The 21,633-nt window shown below is 43.1% G+C and overlaps 1 protein-coding gene and 1 long non-coding RNA gene across 5 annotated transcripts; one reads left to right on the top strand and one right to left on the bottom strand.

The window, feature by feature from the left end:
* Positions 1–7,947: 7,947 nt before the first annotated feature.
* LOC308582952 lies at positions 7,948–9,403 on the bottom strand. Its single transcript, XR_014005968.1, has 2 exons — positions 9,250–9,403; positions 7,948–8,195 (listed from the first exon to the last, which is right to left on the bottom strand). It is a non-coding gene; the product is annotated as an uncharacterized lncRNA (long non-coding RNA).
* A 138-nt stretch (positions 9,404–9,541) lies between these two features.
* Positions 9,542–20,526, top strand: YPEL5 (yippee like 5). 4 transcript variants are annotated; one of them, XM_081186524.1, is made up of 4 exons: positions 9,542–9,748; positions 10,796–10,921; positions 16,888–17,048; positions 18,428–20,526. In XM_081186524.1, the coding sequence occupies exons 3-4, from the start codon at positions 16,908–16,910 to the stop codon at positions 18,650–18,652; spliced, it is 366 nt and encodes a 121-aa protein (XP_081042650.1). In that variant the 5' UTR covers positions 9,542–9,748; positions 10,796–10,921; positions 16,888–16,907; the 3' UTR covers positions 18,653–20,526. The 4 variants fall into 4 exon arrangements, with proteins under 4 accessions (XP_081042650.1, XP_081042649.1, XP_081042651.1 ...); XM_081186523.1 differs by lacking the exon at positions 10,796–10,921 and having other exon boundaries at positions 9,544–9,748; XM_081186525.1 differs by lacking the exons at positions 9,542–9,748; positions 10,796–10,921 and adding an exon at positions 9,770–9,890.
* Positions 20,527–21,633: the final 1,107 nt, after the last annotated feature.

Here is a 21,633-nt window from a genome sequence, read left to right as displayed (position 1 = left end):
GAATCTTTCAAAGGTCTACAACAGAGATCTTTTTAGCTATGAGACGCGGGTGGCGCTGTGGTCTAAACCACTGTACCTCATGGGCTTGCCGACCCAAAGGTCGGCGGTTCGAATCCACACGATGGGGTGAGCTCTTGTTGCTCGGTCTCAGTTCCTGCCAACCTAGCAGTTCAAAAGCACGTCAATGTGCAAGTAGATAAATAGGTACCACTCTGGCGGAAAGGTAAACGGCGTTTCTATGCTCTGCTCTGGTTTCACCAGAAGCAGCTTAGTCAGGCTGACCACATGACCCGGAAAAACTGTCTGCAGACAAATGCTGGCTCCCTCGGCCAGTAAAGGGAGATGAGCGCAGCAACCCCAGAGTCGGCCATGACTGGACCTAATGGTCAGGGGTCCCTTTACCTTTACCTAAGATCTGTTGCACACAAAGAATTGGAAGGGAATTGGAATTTATTATTTGTACCCCGCCCATCTGGCTGGGTCTCCCCAGCCACTCTGGGTGGCTTCCATAGAAACCAAAAATACAATAAAATATCACACGTTAAAAACTTCCCTGAACAGGGCTGCCTTAAGATGTCTTCTGAATGTCAGGTAGTTGTTTATCGCTTTGACATCTGCTGGAAGGGCGTTCCACAGGGCGGGCGCCACTACCGAGAAGGCCCTCTGCCTGGTTCCCTGTAGCTTTGCTTCTCGCAATGAGGGAACCGCCAGAAGGCCCTCAGCGCTGGACCTCAGCGTCCAGGCAGAATGATTGGGGTGGAGACGCTCCTTCAGGTATACTGGACCGAGGCCGTTTAGGGCTTTAAAGGTCAGCACCAACACTTTGAATTGTGCTCGGAAACGTACTGGGAGCCAATGTAGGTCTTTCAAGACCGGTGTTATGTGGTCTCGGCGGCCGCCCCCAGTCACAAGTCTAGCTGCCGCATTCTGGATTAGTTGTAGTTTCCGAGTCACCTTCAAAGGTAGCCCCACGTAGAGTGCATTGCAGTAGTCCAAGCGGGAGATAACCAGAGCATGCACCACTCTGGCGAGACAGTCCGCGGGCAGATAGGGTCTCAGCCTACGTACCAGATGGAGCTGGTAAACAGCTGCCCTGGACACAGATTTGACCTGTGCCTCCATGGACAGCTGCGAGTCCAAAATGACTCCCAGGCTGCGCACCTGGTCCTTCAGGGGCACAGTTACCCCATTCAGGACCAGGGAATCCTCCACACCTGCCCGCCTCCTGTCCCCCCAAAACAGTACTTCTGTCTTGTCAGGATTCAACCCCAATCTGTTAGCCGCCATCCATCCTCCAACCATGAAGCATGCATTACAGAAACCCAGTATGGAGGTTACCAGCGCATGGGTTACTATTGGTAGGCAATCTCTGTCCAAGAATGAGCATAGCTAGTGCATGCCGGCAATGATGGTCTTGTTAAGCTGGTCAGATAAAAACATGAAATATGGTACATGGGTGCTGACAATGGATAAATGCCCCAGCATGTGCTAATTACCTTGCTTTTAAGTTGGTTTTTTGTGCTTTTATTGTATGGTTTTAAAAATATTTTTATTGCTGAAAACTGCTCTATTTTTATGGTTTAGCAATATACATATTTTTATAAAGAAATAAACAAACTAGTCCGTATACTGTATTGAAATCTTCCATATAAATTATTGCTAAGGAAACAGAGTTCAAATTCACAGGGGAGGATTTATCAATGCAAGTGTTACAAAATGTGGGCACCCCAGAAAGCACAGCAGAACAGAGAAAGCATTCATTTTGTTTCTTTTCAATGAAGGTGTTTTGCACCAGGTGCCTGCATAAGAATACAAGGTTTGCTTCTTAAAAAGGAGTGCACTGACGAAAATTATCCCAACCGTTTATGTGCTTTTCTTTCTGAGCAGCAGGAGGAGATGTTGAGCTACCTTGAAAACTGCTTCCAATTCTTTATACAAAACAAAACACCAATAACTTGGGTTGCCCACTGAGCTAGGTTCCTGTAGTAGTCAGCAACAGATGACTTGAACAAGCGTAAGGAGTAAATTGCCTCTCAACGGTCACTTGAATTGGTTCCTCCTGTGTGGTATCAGCCATTCAGTGTGCAGAATTTATTCTGAGTCTCCTAAGGTGATGACTTCTCTTTGGAGCCACGATCATCCTAAAGCCAATTTCATTTCCTCCTCCAATTGACTTCCCACGGTGGCTCATAGACTCATGTAATCTTCTTCCCTCTTTCAGCATGAGACTTTGTCCATGCAGCAACAGTATGAGCCACAGCACAGCACTGTATATTCTCCAAGTATAAGGACAAGTGCATTGAGGACAAGGCATGAGAATCAGCTTGGTGACCAGTTGCTTGGAGTCATCTTCTGCAATGATTGCTTTACTTTTTGGCCAGGCTATAGTGTAAGGGGAGGCAGGCAAGGTGCCGGGAACAGGAAAGGTTATGTGGGCATTGCTAAATGAAATCCAAAGCTACTTAGCCCTCCTTTGTTCCAGAGATTGAGAGCTTCTCTAGCTGTGAAAACTAGTTTAAACTTTCATCTGCAAAGACAGTATGGTCTGTCAGGCTGTAGCAGCAGGTCAGGCTTTAGACATCCAGGTTCCTGGACCCAGGGAAACAAACTGGAAGTCATATGATGAATCATTGTGCAGAAGTGGATGCTGAATTAGATGGAGCTTTGGTCTGATCCAGCAAAGGCTTTCTTAGATGCAGTTCTAATAATAATGGCTGGTCCTTCTACACAGAATATGAAAACACTTCCAATTATAGATGCACATTAAGCATGGCTCAGAAGAAACCCAGGACTCCAGATGTCCACTTAACACAATCTTACAGAGATCATGCTCAAACGTAGCTTGTCAACTCCTCAAGGCAGAAGCCCAGCTTTTTTGGAGTGGGTGAGAGAGGAGTCATGTTACTCTGCAAAGCACCATGTACATCAGGGGAGCCAATGAAAGACCCTCCAGATGTGTTGAAGTCCCATCAGTCCCAGCTGGCACAGCCAATGGTCAGGGATGTTAAGAGTTGCAGCCCTACAATATCAAGCCTGGATAGCTCAGCTGGTTAGAGTCTGGTGCTGATAATGCCATGGTCATGCATAATTTCAAAGCTATACTTCCACATTATTTTTGTTCCACTGAAAGGGCATCTCGTGAACAAAACATATTTTTTATCCAGATCCTTCCTGATGCAATGATTGTTTCCTGCCTTTAATTAGCTGTCTTTGACCACAGGAAGCCCTCCCAACATCTTATCTACACATAACCTGGCAACTTTGCTACGGTGATGGTATGTACTGAACTGACTGTGGGGACAGCCTCGCATATCAAAATGCAAAATGTGAGTTGGCAGATACTGTAGTAGTGATTAAGACGTTACTAGTCATGTCTTCAGCATGTGTATCATATCAACAGATTTTGTGGTGCATGACTAAGATGTACTATCAACAGCAGCAGTTCATCTGAGAGGAAGCATTTGTCATATTTGGGGCTGAATTGCTGTTCCTTTCTCTTACAACTTTCTTAGAAGAATGGCTTTATGCCCAATGAACAGTCATGACTGGAGCTTCTTGAAAGTTTTGTCTGTTAAATATCTGTTTCATGTGCACCCGTTCAAAGGCACAGAAGCCCTGGCTGAGGGATAGTGGATGGACCGGCCCACCTGTTAGGCAGAGTGAGGCTGCTACCTCAGGCAGTAGATCTGGAGTGTCATAAACAGGCAACAAATTGTTAGTAGCTATTACTACTACTATTTCTATTAATACTACAGCTTGGGAGGTGCTTATGGGATTCTATGCCTCCACTGCCAAATTAACTTGCTCCATCTCAGACAGCAAAATGTCTTGGGCTGGCTTAATTATGAAGACAGGGAAAGAGAGAGAGAGAGAGAGAGAGAGAGAGAGAGAGAGAGAGAGAGAGAGAGAGAGTTCATTGGAATAACCTGCCCCCTATGGGTGAAATCCAATTGGTGCCCTTGCACTCATGTGGAACTTTTGCCCTTCTGTAGGCATGGCCAGTAGGCAGGGATCCAATGACTTCTGAAGGAACACAGGTTTATCATAAACCTGCATTAACTAAAGCTCAGGTCTGAAAATCAGTTCTGGTATTGGAGGACCTGCCAGAAGTGGGAAGTGATGTGGGGAGTTTTAGGAGGAGAGGGATTGGCAAAAAATAATCTCCTCATCTCTTTGTTAGCAGATACCGCCACTGGATCCAGTGTATTCCATTGAATGTTTTAAATCAGGGATAGGCAACCTAAGGCCCGTGGGGCGGATGCGATCCAATTGCCTTCTAAATCGGGCCCGCGGACTGTCCGGGAATCAGCGTGTTTTTACATGAGTAGAATGTGTCCTTTTATTTAAAATGCATCTCTGGGTTATTTGTGGGGCATGGGAATTAGTTCACCCCCCCCCCAATATAATCCGACCTACCACATATGGTCTGAGGGACGGTGGACCGGCTCATGGCTGAAAAGGGTTGCTGACCCCTGTTTTAAATCTTTTCCATGCCTCCCTCAGAGCACATCAAAGAACAAGAAGTAGGGAGGGCACATACATGTGGGAGAAGCAGCAGCAGCTTAATGCCAGAGTCATCCACCTCCCAACTTTATTGATCTCTGCCCATCCCACACCTCTAAAAATTGTCTGAACTGGAGGATCTGTGATGCATGCACCAGATATAAACCCAGTGAACAAAAATAACCTGGCTTAATTCTTTCCTTTACTCACCGGCCTGCAAATGAAGGACAGTGTAGGCTGTATTTCCCCCCCCCCCAAAAAAAAATGGCAGCCTGGAGCATGCCCAAAGGCCTGAAAGTGAAGCACCATCTATCTTCTCTGCTGCTAACTAGCCAAACCCTGTAGCAGTCTAAATCATAAGGCTCCATGAAGATCTGCTCATGAAATGGTACAAGGGTTTTGAGACTTTATATCACATAGGTGACCACGGGCGTAGTCAGGATTTATGTTGGAGGGGAGAGGCTTTATGTTATTGGAGGGCAGTTAGTTAGGTATTTTTATTCATTTACTTGATTTTAGGGGGGGCAGCTGCCCCCTGCCTCCCCTTAGCGATGCCTATGTAGGTGACCCTATTTTTGTGATTGTGTACATACACCAAAAGCATTCACCCTACTGTCTCTAGGTGCCTACAAGGCCTTTGCCCCCCCCCCCCAAGGATTGGGACTTTATCCCTGAAGTTTCGTGAAAATACCAAATGGGAGAAAAGTTCATAAAAACCATCACTACTACGGTAAATCATATCAAGAGAACTATGCTGTACTCCGCACTCGTTCATATGATTCTCAACCCATAAAGCTGGTCAGGGAGACTAAACAGGCCATCCCCACTTTACCCCACTCTGGAAACACTGGCAATTTCATTACATGGTATTATGTATATCCAAGGCCAACAGATTGAGGGTTAAGAACATAATCATATAAGGCTCTATGCAGACATTGCCATTAGTTTGAGTGACCATTGAGAGCTGCATCACATTTAAAGACAGATGAGAAAATAGTTGGCTTAAAAATTAACTTTGAAACCTCCAATATTATGTTTTCAGTATCAAACCAAGAGATCAATTACCGTACATCTTCAGAAATTATTGAGTAGTTGAATTCATCCCCGGTCCTTTCAATGCTTGGGACTAAATATACCATGAAAGTTGAGCAAATCATATGACCTAAATTCCTCCCTTGCTGATACAGTGAACAAAGAAACTGATTAAACAATGGAAAAACTGGAACTTATAACTCCTTGGGTGGCTTGCTGCAGTCCAGATGAAGGTCATACAAAAATATCTCTACCTATGCCATGTTCTCTACATTGTGCTCTGGTTGGTGCAGCTGAAGCAATAGCAGAACATTCTAAATGACTATGTATTTCAAGGTAAAAAGCCTAGGCTCCCACTGAAACATCTGTATGTTGAACCAGCTGGAGGGCCATAGGGGCTCCTAAGCTTGGTCTTATATACTATGCATTCTTTCAGCTCTGCATCATTATCAGCATCCTTACAAAGACACCTAAACATGGATCAATATAGAAGTAATTTGTTTATAGAGAAATGCATATGGGTACAACCCTCGCTTAAAAAATAAACTTAGCTGACATTCAAAACCTCTTAATCAAAAATACCTTCTCTATACAGAAAAAATCCCTGACATGGCATCTCACCTCTTTATTACCTATTATTCACCATCCATCAATTCAAAATGATGCTCCTAAATGAACAACATTGTCCTGAAAGAATGAGTGACATTTTAAGCTGTTGGGAGTTTACAAGAATGAAAGAACAGTCACTATAGAGCAACTTCAAGCTGATATTGGAAACCTAAACTGTTAAAAGCAGAGGAGCCCTGCCAGAAGAAAAGTTAGAGACTTTGTTTGGTCTGTGTTTTCATCACCAAAGAGTGTTTGCAGTCTGAGCTATACCGCGAACAAGGCCATAGTAAGATATTTAGTCCTACCTCACAGCATTTTTTTTCAACCACTGCGATAAGCAGCATTGGAATATTTCTGGAAAAGGAAGACGCAGGAAGATTAATTAGCTTTCTCAGGGCAGTTCTGGGAGTAGCCTTAGAATCCTGTTGACAGGAATGGAAGAATATTGCTTATGAATAAGAACCTAATTATCTCCTCCCATTGTGAGAATGCTCTCAGTACTCTTTGTGCTACATCAGCCCCTTCCTTAAAAAACAAGCCTACTTTTCATCAATATGTGTGGAAACTGTCCAAGGGTAGGGCAGTTACCTCAGGCTTTTGTACCTGATTTTGCTGATCAAAGGCAGAATCTCAGTATAGCTCTTGCCTCCGTCTGTCTACCACTCTAGGAACAATAAAGCTCATATCTATGTATAATTGGAGGCACAATAACATGGGTTCATCCATATCAGTTAATTACAAGGTAGCTCCAGCCACTTACATTCTCTGGCAGTCACAGGAAGTTAATAGGACAACCTCTCAAGATTTATAGCAATGTTCCAGACAATTGAGATAAGAAAGTGACATCCAGGAAAGTTTTTGCTAAGTGAGTTTCCAATGGAGGCAAGAACATAAAATAACATTTAAAAAGAGAATTGTTTATTCACATACATTTATTTAAATACTTATAAGCTGCCTTTCTGGGTTGAGTTGACCCAAGGTGGCATAAGAAATGCAAGCATAAAAATATACAGCATTTGTAAGAAAGCTTAATAAGTTCAAAATAAACAACCCTGGTGCATCAAAATATACTTCCACCACTTTGAAAAATCAGTTACAGAGCCAAAACAGTACTAAAGAATCAATAATACACTTCAAGGACCAAAGAGCCTTGTGGTAGCCAACAGATTTTTAAACAGCATAAACCAGAGGTGGCCAACATGGAGCTCTGCAGATGTTTTTGGACTATAATTAGCATCAGACCCAGCCTGAATGGCCAATGGGCAGGGATGATAGGAGTCGTAATCCAACAATCTCCCCCTTGTTGATGGTTTCTATTGATGGGTTAATGACTGGTCATGTCAGCCTTTGTTTCTTAATGGCTTATCCCCAGTCAGCTGTGTCAAGGTGGGCTAACTTTGGCTTTTTTTTTGCACAATAGCTTTTTGGGTGTGATCACCCACTTGCCCAAGGTCAGCCGCCACCACTGAGCCCAAGCCGCCCAGAAATTTGCTTTAAGAGGTAAAAATTCCCCTGGATGGGTATGTAGGCCACCCAATAAAGAATTATCCTAAACTTAACCCAGCAGTGTTTGGCAGAGTTGTAACCAAATCTTGAATAATTATTCTACCAATTCCAGAAATGATGGGTGCCCCTGCACCCACAACTCAGGGATTCTTAATGCATTATTAAAATGTGACACCAGAGGGAGCTGCAGAGCATCTAGCAACAGGCAGCAGGGAGACAGAAAGAAACCAAGGTAAAAATTGCTAACTTCAACTTTTGAAAACAGATGTCTTGTATAAAACTTGAAAAGCACAAAAGTTGAAACTGCTACATTTATTTTAAATCACAAGAATAAGTAACAATCCTCAAATACAAAAGAAAATGCTTTAGCACACAAATCATTTTGAATAATCTCCTGAGATGTGATGTTAAAATTCAAGTCTCTTAAAAGTGCTGATGCTTGGGCATGTCCAATGGATCTTGTTGCCAAGACAACTAGTCTCTTTTGCAGCATTGCTGAACGTATGTAATTTTTTAAAAACAATTTTGAGTTTTGAGATACTGTACTGCGTTTAAAATATAGAACTAAAATATCAGGAATTTATAAGATACTGTATAGCAAAAGCTAATCTGTATAAAACTGTGCCCACCAAATGTCAGTACTGCTTCCTTTTAAGGTCTGCACCCTAGGCAGCTCCCTTGTAGGAATGAATCCACGACAGATGAGAGAGGCAGGTGTAACATGAGGCGTCTGCCAGGGCGGACCCCGTGAGCCTCTTTTATTGAATATTACAAACATTGCCACAGGTGGGCCTGTGGCTGATTGGTTGATACATACACAAAGAAACTTGTTGCTGATTGGTTAACATAAGTACAAGGCGGGGATTACATGTGAGAGGTGGGAATTACATATGATCATTTATCACTAATAGATTAAAGGCTGAGAATCGGAGCTAGAACTAGACAGGCAGGAAGCCTCCTAATTAAATTATAACTAGAGATTGATATAGCATAAAACAATTACTAATGATTGATCATAACATGAAAGAATACAATAATCAAGTTCTGTAGATGTGGTCAGCTAGGCATAAAGAGCAGGTCATGTTGTTTTCCATGAACTTAGGATGACTGAACAAGGAAGGAATGTCCTGGTGTTTGGAACAGCTTTGTACAGTGTACAGTGTGTGCAGAGGCAGGAAAGATTATAAGCAAGACTTCCCAGAATGCAAGAGAAAAGGAGCAAGGCTTCTCCATAATGCAACAGTTATGGGCAGAAGGAAAACTTCCCTTTACTCCCTAATAATAGCCCATGACTTTATATGTGAAATTAAGATATATATTTTTGCACCTCCTTGAATCACTTTACACTAGTGTACACAGGATTGGTTCGCCATTTTTTGGCCTTCAGAGATGGCTAGTCACCTCTGTGCAAGGCTGGCGGTTGGGGGTGCACGAAAAAATACAAAAACGAAGCTGGTGGTGATTGCAAGCCATAAAATCAGCTTTAAAGACCCATTTCCAAGGCGGAGACTGCGCACTGGGGTAAATCTGAGCCAAGCGCTGCTACAGGTATCAGGTAAAAATTAAGTCAAGGTTCTGAGGCAAATAAACGACCAGTACCTGAGCTCAGCAAAAGCAAAAACAACCACCCAAACTAAGCCACATTATAGCGCCGGCGGCCTCTAAGCGTCGCCAACACAGGCCAAATAAAGGCATTAAGCTGCTCGGCGCCTGGCTCTTTAAGGAGTCCCCGCCTCTCTCCCGCTTTGCGCCCCGCCCCGCCCCACCTCGGCGTCCGCCTGTCGCCGGCAAGGAGGAGAGCGGGGAGGCGCGGCACGTGCCGGGAGGGGCGTGGCCACCGAGCCAGCATGGCGGCGGAGGCGAGGCGCCGTTGGGGCGGGGCGGGGCTTCGAGCGGGGAAGAGGCGGGGCCAGGGGCGGAGGCGGAGGAGAAGGGCCGGAGAGTGAGTCTCACCCAGCCAGCTGAGTTGAGAAAGAGAGAGAGAGGCCGGCGCTGTTTAAGCAGCGGCAGGGGAAGGAGACGCGACAACCCCCCCCCCACAGTCGGTCAGTTGGTTGAGGCCGTCGCGTGGCCAGTCAGTCGCTGCGTCCGCCCGCAGGTAACGGCTGTTGCTCGCGCCGGGGGGGGGGGCGCGGGGAGGAGGTCGGTCGGGGAGGCGGGTCGCTGAGGAGGTGGGGGCTACCTGGCTGCTTCCTTCCTGTCTCTCCCCCCTCCCTGCTTCGACGAAGACCCTTGTGCGTGTAGGTGTGGTGTTTTCCCTGCGTGTTTTCTTAACCCACGCGCAAAACGCTCCCGCTCCCCCCGTTTTCCCCCTCCTTACTTCGCTTGAGGAATAAACAATAACAGCCTCCCCTCCCCCCCAAAGCAGGCCCCTCCTTCGCGTTGTCACAATAACGTCCTCGCTCTCCTCTCTCCCACCCCCCCTTGTCCCTTTGCATCATCCCGCGGCGGCCGCACCCCCCCCCCCGCCAACTCCTCATCCTCCTCCACATCCTCGAGCGCAATAACAAGCCCTTCTGCTGGAGCTTGGGCGGCCCAGCCTCCTCCTCCTCCTCCGCCAGCCCTGTCCCTCCCCGAGAGCGCAAAAGGCAACGTCGGCCGCAACAACAACGACGACAACAACAACAACACAACGCCCTTTGTGCAGCCTCAGCCGCGTAGAAGCTGTAAGCTCTTTCTCTCTCTTTTTTTCTTTCTTTTTCTCTCGCCACCAATGGATCCCTAACCTCAACCAAAAACAGTGAAGGGTCCTGTCGCGCTTGGAAGGCTTGCCGATTTTATTGGGGGCCTTGTTCCGCTGCTGTTACTGTCTTCTTGTAGTGTCTTATGTAGCTGTTGCATGACTAGCAAGTTCTTTGTCGTGTTAAAAAGACTTTCTTTGTTTTCTTCTTCCCCCTTTCTTTACCTTCTCGGAAAGCTGCTTTTCGTGTCCGGACGGCCGAGTCTGTTTGAGATGTTCACAAATAGATCAATTACTATAGCCTCAAACACTTAACAACTGTAAATTACATATGTTGGAAAACAGGTCAGGCTCTGCTTCCGGTCTTTTCCTGCTTTGCTTCTTTCCCCTACCCTGGCTGCTGCATTCTGTGATCCAAAACAGGCCAGGGACAATAACTTTTTTCTCTCGTTTTGCCTTAAACAGATATTGGCACCTTGCTTTTCAATTCCAGGAGGACACCTGCTCAGAATTATTAGTGCCCCCGTCACTTCGTTGTTCCAAATGCTCTAGTTTTGGATTAGTATGCTCACTTCCTTGATTTATAATCCTGTAAGCAGCCTCAGCGCTCTTTCCATAATTTATAAATGCATGGGATCAGTATTTCCCAGAGCAGAGTGTTGATAGGAAGTTTTTTTGGGGGGGAGAGACTGTTGATTTGCTTTTCTGACTGTGTGGTACCAGTGACTTGGGGCCCACAGGTCTCCCTTGTCAGCTGTTTCCTCTTATTTGTTGTCAAATCGCCTGTGCTTCTGGGAAAGTCTCATTCTCAAACCAGACATGGGCAGAACCTTTGCTGATTGGATGTCGTAGGCCATGTGACCAGAATCAGGGTGCGCTCCCTTCCTCCTCCACCTTCTTTGTGTGTAATTACTGTTTTGGATAATAAGAGCAGGACTGTATGTTCTGGGTCTTCTGGGGGAGGCGGCAGAAACACACTCCTCTTGCGGTGCTCTGCAGTGGCTGTTGAGAGAGGAGGATCCTGCTGCAGTGGGGGTGCTGCTGCTGTTAACTGCTCTCGTCTAGCTTTACTGTCTACCAAATAGAGCAGCTGCCCAAGTGATTAAAACATTATCAGAGCGGAACAGGCTCTGCTTCCCTTCCCTTCTAATGTTTTAGTTCTTTATCCCCAAGTATAGTTGTATATGACTCCTAATGATTTCTGCATTCGTTATAAAGGGTGGAATTTTTTAATTTAACTGTTGAATAGTGATTTAATTCTTTTTCAGATCCTTCCTACCTCCCATTCCTGGTGAATGTATCACCTTCTAAAATGTCTTAAGGGTCACCATATAATTATGGATATTTAGGGGCTTTATTTTATATATATTACCTTGAGCTCAAACTTAAAGATAATAATTTAGGGTGTAGTGTTGATAACATTTAGTACTTAGCATCTCATTGAAATCAATGGCTGGTTCAAACAGAGTTCAGCTTACTGTTGTGCAACAAGGTACATTTTGCAAACATACTGAAAGCATCATATAAAGTTAAGTAACAGTAAAGTGTTTGAAGCACTTCATTTTGATTCTCCTTACAGCAATCCTATAACACAGGTATATGTGAGGCAGAGAAGGTTTGTCATGAGGTAGTGGAAGGTGTGAAATATGAATCAGATACTACCTTTTTTATTATCAGTCTCTTACTTCTCTATGCCAGTATATAGTACCAGTATGAAATACCACATTGCAAACAGCTCTTCTCCCATGATATTGAGAGGAAGAGGAAACATGTATACCACTGTTTTGTACCCTCATACGTGGCCAGAGCATTCTCTGAAGGCACAAGATGCAATCACTTTGCTGCAGCTCTAGATGTGATCGGTGTCTGGGTGGGAGACTTCCTGGGAAGTGACTTGTGCAGACTTACTATTCCAAAATGGATGAAAAAAGGTAAGGGAAATGGGAAAGGAAATTCCTTTATTTTTTCTGAACTCTGGAACTTGTGGACCAGGAGAAGCCTACGTGTAAGACAGTAACCTCAATGATAACAAAATTATAGAAAGTCAGTGCTCCGTGTTAAGGATTTCCCAGAGTTCTTGGAATTCCTAAGTAGGGGAAACCCTACATTAGAGCTACCATAGCTTAAATAAGTTGCAAGTTATCTCAAGCATGAGTCTTTTGAAATTGTACTTAAAGGATACATGCAACCAATGTATTTTATTTACAGAAAAACAATTTTCATCTTATTCTGGATCTGGACTCTGATACTCCACAAACAACTGTACTTATTTTACATGTCTTTGTATCTTGTTTTGTTTTCTTCTTTTTCTGATGCCCTGTTACAGCTATTTTTCTTACTTTATACCTATTGAAAATGAAATAATATTTACAAAAACCAACCATGCTTTTCTGCTGCTAGAATACTAGTGCTATTGCTCTTAAATGGCTGAGCAGTGGTGGTAGAATCTGGTTAATCCCAATGCATGGATACCAAATAAATCTGGGACCTCTTGAGCTTCATCGTATATGCTGTTGTTTCAATGTAGCGGTACAGGAGAATACTTTTAACCATGTTTAGCTTTTTAAAAGTACTCACAAAAAATACTACACCATAGACCTGAAAATAGTATGTTAGTCATTTGTGACACTGATTGCTTTAAAAGAAGAACCAGCTATCTTCTTGGTGGAATCAAGTCTTTTATAAGTTGACCCCAACTTATGTGCATTTATTTAACTTGTGTGAATTCAACTTTACATGTTTGGCGGGGGGGGGGGAGTAAAGGGGGGTGGGGGGTTTCAGGCGGGGAAATAATTGGCAATCCCTCCATCACACTCATCTTGGGTGAGTGTTCAGAGTTGCAGGGAGAGTATGCTTTGACTATACAGTGGTACCTTGGTTCTCGAACTCAATCCGTTCTGGAAGTCTGTTTGACTTCCAAAATGTTCAAAAACCAAGGCTTCTCATTGGCTGATTGGCCCAGGAAACAATGCCAACAGCCGAAACGGATGTTCAACTTCTGAAAAACATTCACAAACCGGAACATTTACTTCTGGGTTTGTGGCGTTTGGAGCCGATTTGTTTGTCAATTAAGCCGTTCAGGAACCGAGGTACCACTGTACATGATTTTGGCTTTATACACTATCCCTGGAACATAACCCCCATATTAGTTGAGTCAGCTGTATACCATGCAAGGGGCTGTTTAGAAACTTGAGACTATATTTAATTTTGAATTCTTTGTTCTTAGAGTTAACTCTGATTAACTGTTTCATTTTCTCATCAAAGACAGATAATGTTAATAACTGCGAAGCAATTTTGTGAGATTTTAAAATGAGTGCTTAGTGTTTTTACATATAAGTTGCCATCTCCAAACCCTATGAAAATAGTTGTAGTACATCATTTCCATTGACATCTAGTGAAAAGTTCAGTGCACTTGACATGTAGAAGTTTCCAAACAGTTATGTATATTAGTGGCATTTAAGTGTAGAAGAGCTCATTTTAGAAATTTAAATATTGTGTAAATTGAATAAATATGAGTGTGAAATATCCATTATTTGCTTAATTTTTTAAAAAAATAATCAGATTACTTTATCTAAAACAAGCATGAGAATTGTAATGCGCTGTTGAATGGTGTCTATAAGAATGTGGGAAGAAAGCATCTCAGTCATAAGTAAAACCTGCATGTGCATGCTGCTTGCAAGGAGGCCTGGGTCTTCTAGGTTTCCAATTTGCAGGAAAGTAGAATACAGCCAGTATCCTGGACACTTCAGTAAATTATACTCTCTCAAGCATTGCTGTTGTCTTTGTCTTTTCATTGGGACCAGAAAAGCAGAAGTCTTTACGGCAGGAACATGATGTTAAAAAATTACTTTGAATCTCCTTCATATACATCTGTGTTTGGGGAGCTTTAGTGTCATTGGGTAGAAAAGGCAAAGTAATAGAAGCCAGGTTATTGTAGTGGATGTTCTCAAACTTCCAAGCAATAGTTGAGTAACTTACTACACCAGTACTCGACTCCTAAAAATGGCCATAGAAGGGTGGGTAGCAGTATTAGATTGTTCTCTGTGTTAGAAACTCAGATATATTAGCTAGTTGCCAAATGGCTCTTTAAGCTAAGGTTACAGTCGCCAAAATGGAATGTCTAGTTGCCATTTTGGGGTATTGGTGTCTGAAAACAGTCCGGATCCAATGATCCCCAGGCATGTACTTCCAGATGGTGAAGACTGTCGGGCGCCATCCTGGCATTCAGGTATCTTCACTTGGTTGTAAGTGGTCGATAACCAGGAGCAAAATGCACCTGGGTAATTTTGAACACTTGATTGTTCTATTCAGGGGAGTGCCTTTGCCATTAGTAAGATGGCTGGATTTGGATTCTCCAGTGTTCTGGGACAATGCATTAGGCTTATTGAAAGGGAAAATACCTTAATTAGGCTTGCTGCATTGTCTAGCCATCTAATGTCTTCTTTAACTGGCTGTGGCTTCCCAGGATCTTGGGCAGAGAGGTATTTTCCAGCATTGTGACCTAAGGTTCCTTTACCTAGATTTGCCTTCTAGTAAGTTCATGTATTTAGATCTTTGCTTCCTAATCTGAATAAGTTATGTGCCTTTAAAATTTGCACCAGCTCATTAGAAAGTGGTGCCAGATTTAGAATATAAATATCAGCATGGGGGGATAGGGTGTAAACTAGCCTTTTAACTGAGCACAATAATTACATGTAGTCAATGCTAACTTCTTGTTTAAACCTATTCAAGTAGTGGTAGGAATTGCCTTACAGCAGTAAAGAAAAAGGAATGCCCAGTTAGAATGAGTGGTGGCACCAGTTTCAAGAATAACTTAAGTACTTGAACCTGTTTCAATTCATGGAAAAAAGGATCTGTATAAAAGGAAGAAAATGTTGAAAAGTTAAATGATTGGTTGCCCTGAGGCTATGATTTTCTAAATTTAGTCCCTAACATGAATACTCAGATCTTTGTGCTCAAATTGTTCATTTTAATAATAGGTTGTTTATCCAAATTCTACATATAGCCCACACAAGAACAGAAGTGACAATATAAAACAAAAGGAAAGTCACAGTGCATTTGGATTTCTCTTCTCTCTAGCGCGCACTCTCTTTTCTTTTATGCCCTGCCCCCCGGTTAATCACTTCTACTGGGTCGGTTTTGATGGCTTTTTGTTGTTCAGCTTGCATCAATCTTGTGAGCCATTAGTAGTATTTGTTGTTTTATAATATGCATTCAGAATGTATGGTTATAAGTTTATAGGCACCCCATCCCTGGCTATAGCCAATATGTTGGTCAGACAAGCTTGCTTTCACATAAATTTATTGTGTTCCATTTTAAGCCAGTAATGGAAAACTCTTGCTTATTAACTAGTTTCTCATAAAGTTTCAGGCTTAGGGTTGTTGATAAACCCTTTTTAGAAGACATCTGAAGGCAGCCCTGTTTAGGGTGGTTTTTAATGTTTAATGCTGTATTGTGTTTTTAATATTTGGTTGGGAGCTGCCCAGAGTGGGCAGGGTGTAAATATATTATTATTATTGTTGTTGTTGTTGTTGTTGTTGTTGTTGTTGTTGTTGTTGTTGTTGTTGTTTATTGAACTAGGACAGCACTGGGAATATTTGACTTCCATAATGTAAGTGACAGCTTCTGTTCTTAAGAGTATTTTTCATGGTATACTTGAGCTTCTTAAGCTTCAGGATAATGGATGATATCCAGTGTTAAGACATACACAGGAGGAGATTCAGCTGGTTCCTCCCACCGTTCCTCTGCATCCAACTAGTCCCCGACAACTTGATACCAGGGATTAAACTTGGGACTTTGCATGCAGACATGTTCTATATCATTACAACATAGCCCTTTCCCCAGCTACTCTTTCTCCTTGGGCCCATCCATAGTCTTCTTTCAGCATCTCTGTTTGCTATACTTGGCACAGAACCTATGGGCTAAACTAGATATTTAAAGGATTTTTACCCTGCTCTTCAGTTAAAAAGGCCGCCCAGAATAGCTTGCAAAGTTCAGTAGTAAAACAGTCCCTGTCCTCAGGCTTACAATCTAAAAGGCAAGAAGAAAAAAGGATTGAAAGGGGAGAAGAAAAAGCAAATGGACATTAGTTCTTAGAGTTCTTGAAATGATAAACTAGAATGGAAATTGTTCAAGGCCAGGAGGAGCCAAAAGTTGCAGGCTTCTCAACAGAGATAATGGAGAAGCCCTTCTGTCCCATTTCTTCCTCTGCTATAGCCAGTCACATGTGACAATATTCTGACTCCTTGTCAAAGAAAAGCAATTTTGGTTGCTGCAAGTTTCAGCAGAGGATTAGCTGGGATAAGGGGCTGCTGCACAAAATTGATTTTGCTCCCCACTGCTTTTCTATCAGGTGTGTGTGTGTGTGTGTGTGTGTGTGTGTGTGGAGAGGAGAATACACAGATACTGTATTCTAAATGTAGCACTGCTGGATATTTACTCAACAGCTCTTACTGGAAATTTCTAACATAAAAACATGTATTCCATCCCAGCTTTTTTCAAAGGTGTTGACATAAATTGGTGACATTTTCAGCTTTGCTCTTTCTCTCTCCTTTTAGGGCTGTAGCATTCTTTAAAAATGGGCCGGATTTTCTTGGATCATATTGGTGGTACTCGCCTGTTTTCCTGTGCAAATTGTGACACAATCTTGACCAACCGCTCAGAACTCATATCTACTCGCTTCACAGGGGCTACTGGTCGAGCCTTCCTATTTAACAAGGTTAGTTAAAGAGACCTGCAACTCCTTAAGTGCCACCACACTCTGTTCCTGCAGTGCCTGTTATGGTGAAACAGAATTGCACGCTGGAGAACAATGTGATGTTAACAGTGGCTGAGGTTGTAGACTGCATGCTAAGTGGTTAACAAAATGTGTAGCTGGACCTTTCTGGAAAAAAGTCAGTTCCAGATTTGAAATGGGGAAGTAATAAATGCCGAAGCACTGGAAACAAGAAAGTAACCAAAGCCAACTTGTGAAATCCTCTTATCATCGTCTGAAAATCAAAGTCACATTTATAGGGAACCAACGGGTGAGAGGGATTATCAGAGGCCTATAATCCATACAGTGGTGCCTCGCAAGACGAAATTAATTCGTTCCGCAAGTCTCTTTGTCTTGCGAGTTTTTCGTCTTGCGATGCACGGTTTCCCATAGGAATGCATTGAAAATCAATTAATGCGTTCCTAGGGAAACCGCCTTCAGACCAGGTCCGGGGACAGTCTGTCCCCGGACCTCTTCTGAAGGCTGGGGGGGGGGACAAGGGCTTTTCTTCCCACCCCCAGCATTTTAAAAAACCCCGGGACAGCGGAGGACTTCTCCGCTGTCCGGGCGATCTTAAAATGCTGGCGGGCGGCATTTTAAAATCGCCCCGGGACAGCGGAGGACTTCTCCGCTGTCCGGGGCGATTTAAAAGCCCCTGGGAAGGCAGGCAGGGGGGACAAAGACTTTTGCCCCCCGCCAGCCTTCAGAAGGTGTTCCCGCCCCGCCGCCCGGCTTCGGAGCACCGTTCCGAAGCCCGGCGGTGGGGGCAGGAGGTGTTCCCGCCCCACCGCCCGGCTTCGGAGGAGGTCTGAGGACAGTGGGGAAGACGCGCTGCGCTTCCCCGCTGTCCCGGAGATTTCCCTATGGGCTTTCGTCTTGCGAAGCAAGCCCATAGGGAAATTTGTCTTGCGAAGCACCTCCAAAACGGAAAACCCTTTCGTCTAGCGGGTTTTCCGTCTTGCGAGGCGTTCGTCTTGCGAGGTACCACTGTAGTTCATTATAAAACACTAGGCAACTGTATTTAATTAATTAATTAATTAATTAATTAATTAATTAATATAATACACTGAGTGTTGTCTACTTTTTTCTTTGTAGAGCTCCTTTCAAATTTCCCCAAAATCAGTGGTTTGTTGTATTAGGCTGGGGCAGTTTTAAAACCTGGCACTGTCAGCTTTGGCAGCAGCTGTATTGGTCTGGATGCAGCCAGAGTGCTTCTTTCACAGAGTGCCCCAGGAAGGTCATTACTGTTAATGTGTCCCTGCAGTTAGAGATGAAGGCTCTAAGCAATTCCTCTGTAGATTAACTACATCTCAAATTCTTTCTATCCCTTTTATCTGCTACAGGTAGTAAATCTGCAGTACAGTGAAGTCCAGGATCGGGTCATGCTCACTGGACGCCACATGGTTCGTGATGTGAGCTGCAAGAACTGCAACAGCAAGCTAGGCTGGATCTATGAATTTGCCACTGAAGACAGCCAGCGGTATAAGGAGGGCCGTGTTATCTTGGAAAGAGCTCTAGTCCGAGAGAGTGAGGGGTTTGAGGAGCATGTTCCATCTGATAACTCATGAATGAACATCTCAGTTGTCTCCAGGCTTTCTCTGTTGAAACTTTAAAAAGAGAAAAATCAACAACAAAAAATATACTTACATACACTGTCACCTTAGCATCAGCGTTGGATTCATGAACTAGAGAGTGGGAAAGATTGTGAGAGAATTTCAGACGGAACTTTCCTTTATTTCTTTCTCCTTTTTTATCCCTTTCAGTTCATAGGGAATGTTGAATGGATGTTGTAACTATGCTTTTTCTCTTAAAGTCTCAGATATGTAAGCATTTGAAGTTACAAATCCTCTGAAAGCAATTTGGAATATTTCTTTCATTTGAGAGAAGACAGTTGGATTTTAGCTTGTAAAACCTGTTACATCAAAAGGAAAATTTTAAGTGTAGCAATCTTTTAATTTATTTCAATTTTTTGTCCTTCCTTTTAATTCGATTTTAGCCAGACTTTTCACCTGATCTGCTGGCTTAAGAGGTCCGAATTTATGATGAGTGCTAAAGGTTCAGTGTTTAGTCCAGTTTGTGCTGGCCGTTGATTCATATTCTTGTTGGGGTTCATTGGTAGTACAGAGCCTGTGCTTGTCTGTACCTTTTTTTTTGTAACCCAATTTTTTCCCATTCCTCATTTACCTAAGCACCCCTTCCACCATAAGGCTGGTGTTGACTTTTTTTTTAATAGGGCAAAACTGCTTGTCTTCTCAGTTTCCTGATGTAACTTACCTAATTATATAGACAAATGGCTGTCCAGTCTTGTGTTGCTTCAGAACTATGTAGGTAGTGATGGGTGGGACTTGAGCAGTTGCTGCAGCTTTTTTGTTTGTTTGTTTATTTGTTTGTTTCTTGGCTGACTTCCTTAAATAGAAAAGTTGCAACTCCTAATCTGAGAATTTCCCTCCTTTTTAATCCATAGCTTTGCATTAGAAACCTAACTATAAGGAAGAAGGGCATGCCAGCATGTACAGCCATGCATACAACTAGGCATCTGATCTAAATCTGTTTAAGTGGCTAACAACTTGTCTTCAAATGCTGCTTCTGATATCAAAGCTCTTACTCTTAGTTGCATCTTTCCATTGTGGTGCTGCACCTTTACTGCTTTCACCAGCAGAAGTTCATCTGGCTGTACTTAGTCACAGGTTATCTGTTGCTTCCTGTAGCAGTTACTTGTGTTGCAATACTGGATCTTGCTCACCCGAAAAACCTTTCTGTAGACTCTTTACTCAGGGGTGCCCAAATGTTGCTGCCAGCATGGCCTGCCAAGCTACATTTCTTGGAAGTCCAAGACCTGCATCTTAAAAATATTAATCACAATTTTGTACTCTCCTTGTCAGTACCAGTTACTTCCTAGACAAGGTTTTTGCCTTACTGTAATTGATCCTCAGCAGTCAGATAGCACCTGTTAAGTTCTGCCACTGAGCAAGGAATGCAAATAAAGCATCCATATATCTGGAGGATCAGTAGTCCTTACTTCAGTCCTAACCACACTTGCACAGGCTGGGGTGAGGGGTTGCCTTTGCAAGTGCCTTTAGGAATACTGTTCCATGAGCCATGCCTCCCATATATAACTTGCAGACTGGATGAGGAGTTGTATCTTGCACTCCACATGTGGCATTCTGGCCATTGAGCTGTAGTTTGGGCACCCCTCTTAGCTTGATAAGTAGCTCTAATATGCAACTTAGAGGGGCAACATGTAGATTTGTGTACTGGAGCTAAGTCAAATCAGGATACTTAAACAATAGTGTACTTGTGCCTCAGATGAGTAAACTTTACTATTGATTTCAGTTGTTCCCGATTATTTTAGTAACTTAACTGGCAACTTGTGATTGGCAGTCCTTGATGTACTCTACATGTATTTTTGATGTTGCAGTACAATAAAGTATGTTTTGTCCTGCATGGTCTCCAGCTCTATGCTTCACTGCCAAGAACACTTCTTGAGACTTTTTTTTTGCTTGTTTTAAATATACAAATGTAAGGAAGGAATGGTAGATATTTACAGTGGAAGGAGATAGCTGTTGTTGTATATTGCAACACAGCTTGGTTGGAACAGTCTGCCTGGCTTCCTGTAATGGAATCTCTTTTTGTTCTCTCCAGGCCAAAATAAAACCTTCCTTCTCAGGTGCGAGCTATCACAGCAAAAAATTATTTTGTTTTTTAAAGGGTGAGTTATTACAAGTAGGTAAAGCAACATGGATTGCTGTTTTCAATGGAGTAGGGTGCATAGCAGATTCATTTCTATTTAGACAGTACATACCTTTTTGACTACAAACATGCATCTGTTAAAATTGTCCACCTTCCACTCCTCAGAATCGGATACTGTAGGATGATCAGCTGTTCTGTTTGACTTAGTTTGGTTCCATATAATAAAATTTCTTACTTCAGATTGCCATAGCTTTCTAGAATCATATTCAACAACCATAAATACATCAATAGATGATATTATAATATCCCACTTGTGATTCCCAGCAACTGGTATTCTGTGGTATATTGCCTCCAGCCTGGAGAACATAGCTGTTGTAGCCACAGATAGCCTTATACACCATGAGTTTTTCTAATCCTCTTTATGCCATCCAAGGTGGTGGCCATTACTTTTAACTTTTACTTATTTGTTTCATAAGTGTCGCAATCACTATTCAAAATGCAATATCCTGCCCCCCTCACAGTGGTTTGCTACATGTATAATAATGTAAAACCATATAAAATATAAACGAGACCTAGATGGTGCCTTGAGTGGATTGCAGCATCTGTTGTTCCTGTTTCCATCATATACTCTGGGGGTTTGGTGGGGAGAGACAGAAAGAGTTGTTGTGGGTCTGCTGCAAAGTTTTCCAGAGCATAACCCAACTAATGCATCCAGGGCTGCAAGGCACAGCACTAGCTGATTGGTACCTGAGGCTGTCCTGTTTCTTTGGCTTTATAATGTAGCAATGGGGAAGCAGTACATCTGCTCAAGGCCAGAATACAAGAGCCCAACAGGGATAAACATCTTACCCAGCAAATA

Source organism: Podarcis bocagei (assembly GCF_964188305.1).
Source record: "Podarcis bocagei genome assembly, chromosome: 3".
In the NCBI taxonomy this organism is placed as follows: domain Eukaryota; kingdom Metazoa; phylum Chordata; class Lepidosauria; order Squamata; family Lacertidae; genus Podarcis; species Podarcis bocagei.
Note: the sequence above shows the minus strand (reverse complement) of the source record. Positions and strands in the feature narration are given on the sequence as shown.

Bases quoted from the DNA above. Each gene is read 5' to 3' on its own strand.
- YPEL5 (XM_081186524.1), top strand. From the start codon at position 16,908: ATGGGCCGGATTTTCTTGGATCATATTGGTGGTACTCGCCTGTTTTCC. The intron at 17,049-18,427 runs GTTAGTTAAAGA...TATCTGCTACAG, and splicing joins GAGCCTTCCTATTTAACAAG to GTAGTAAATCTGCAGTACAG.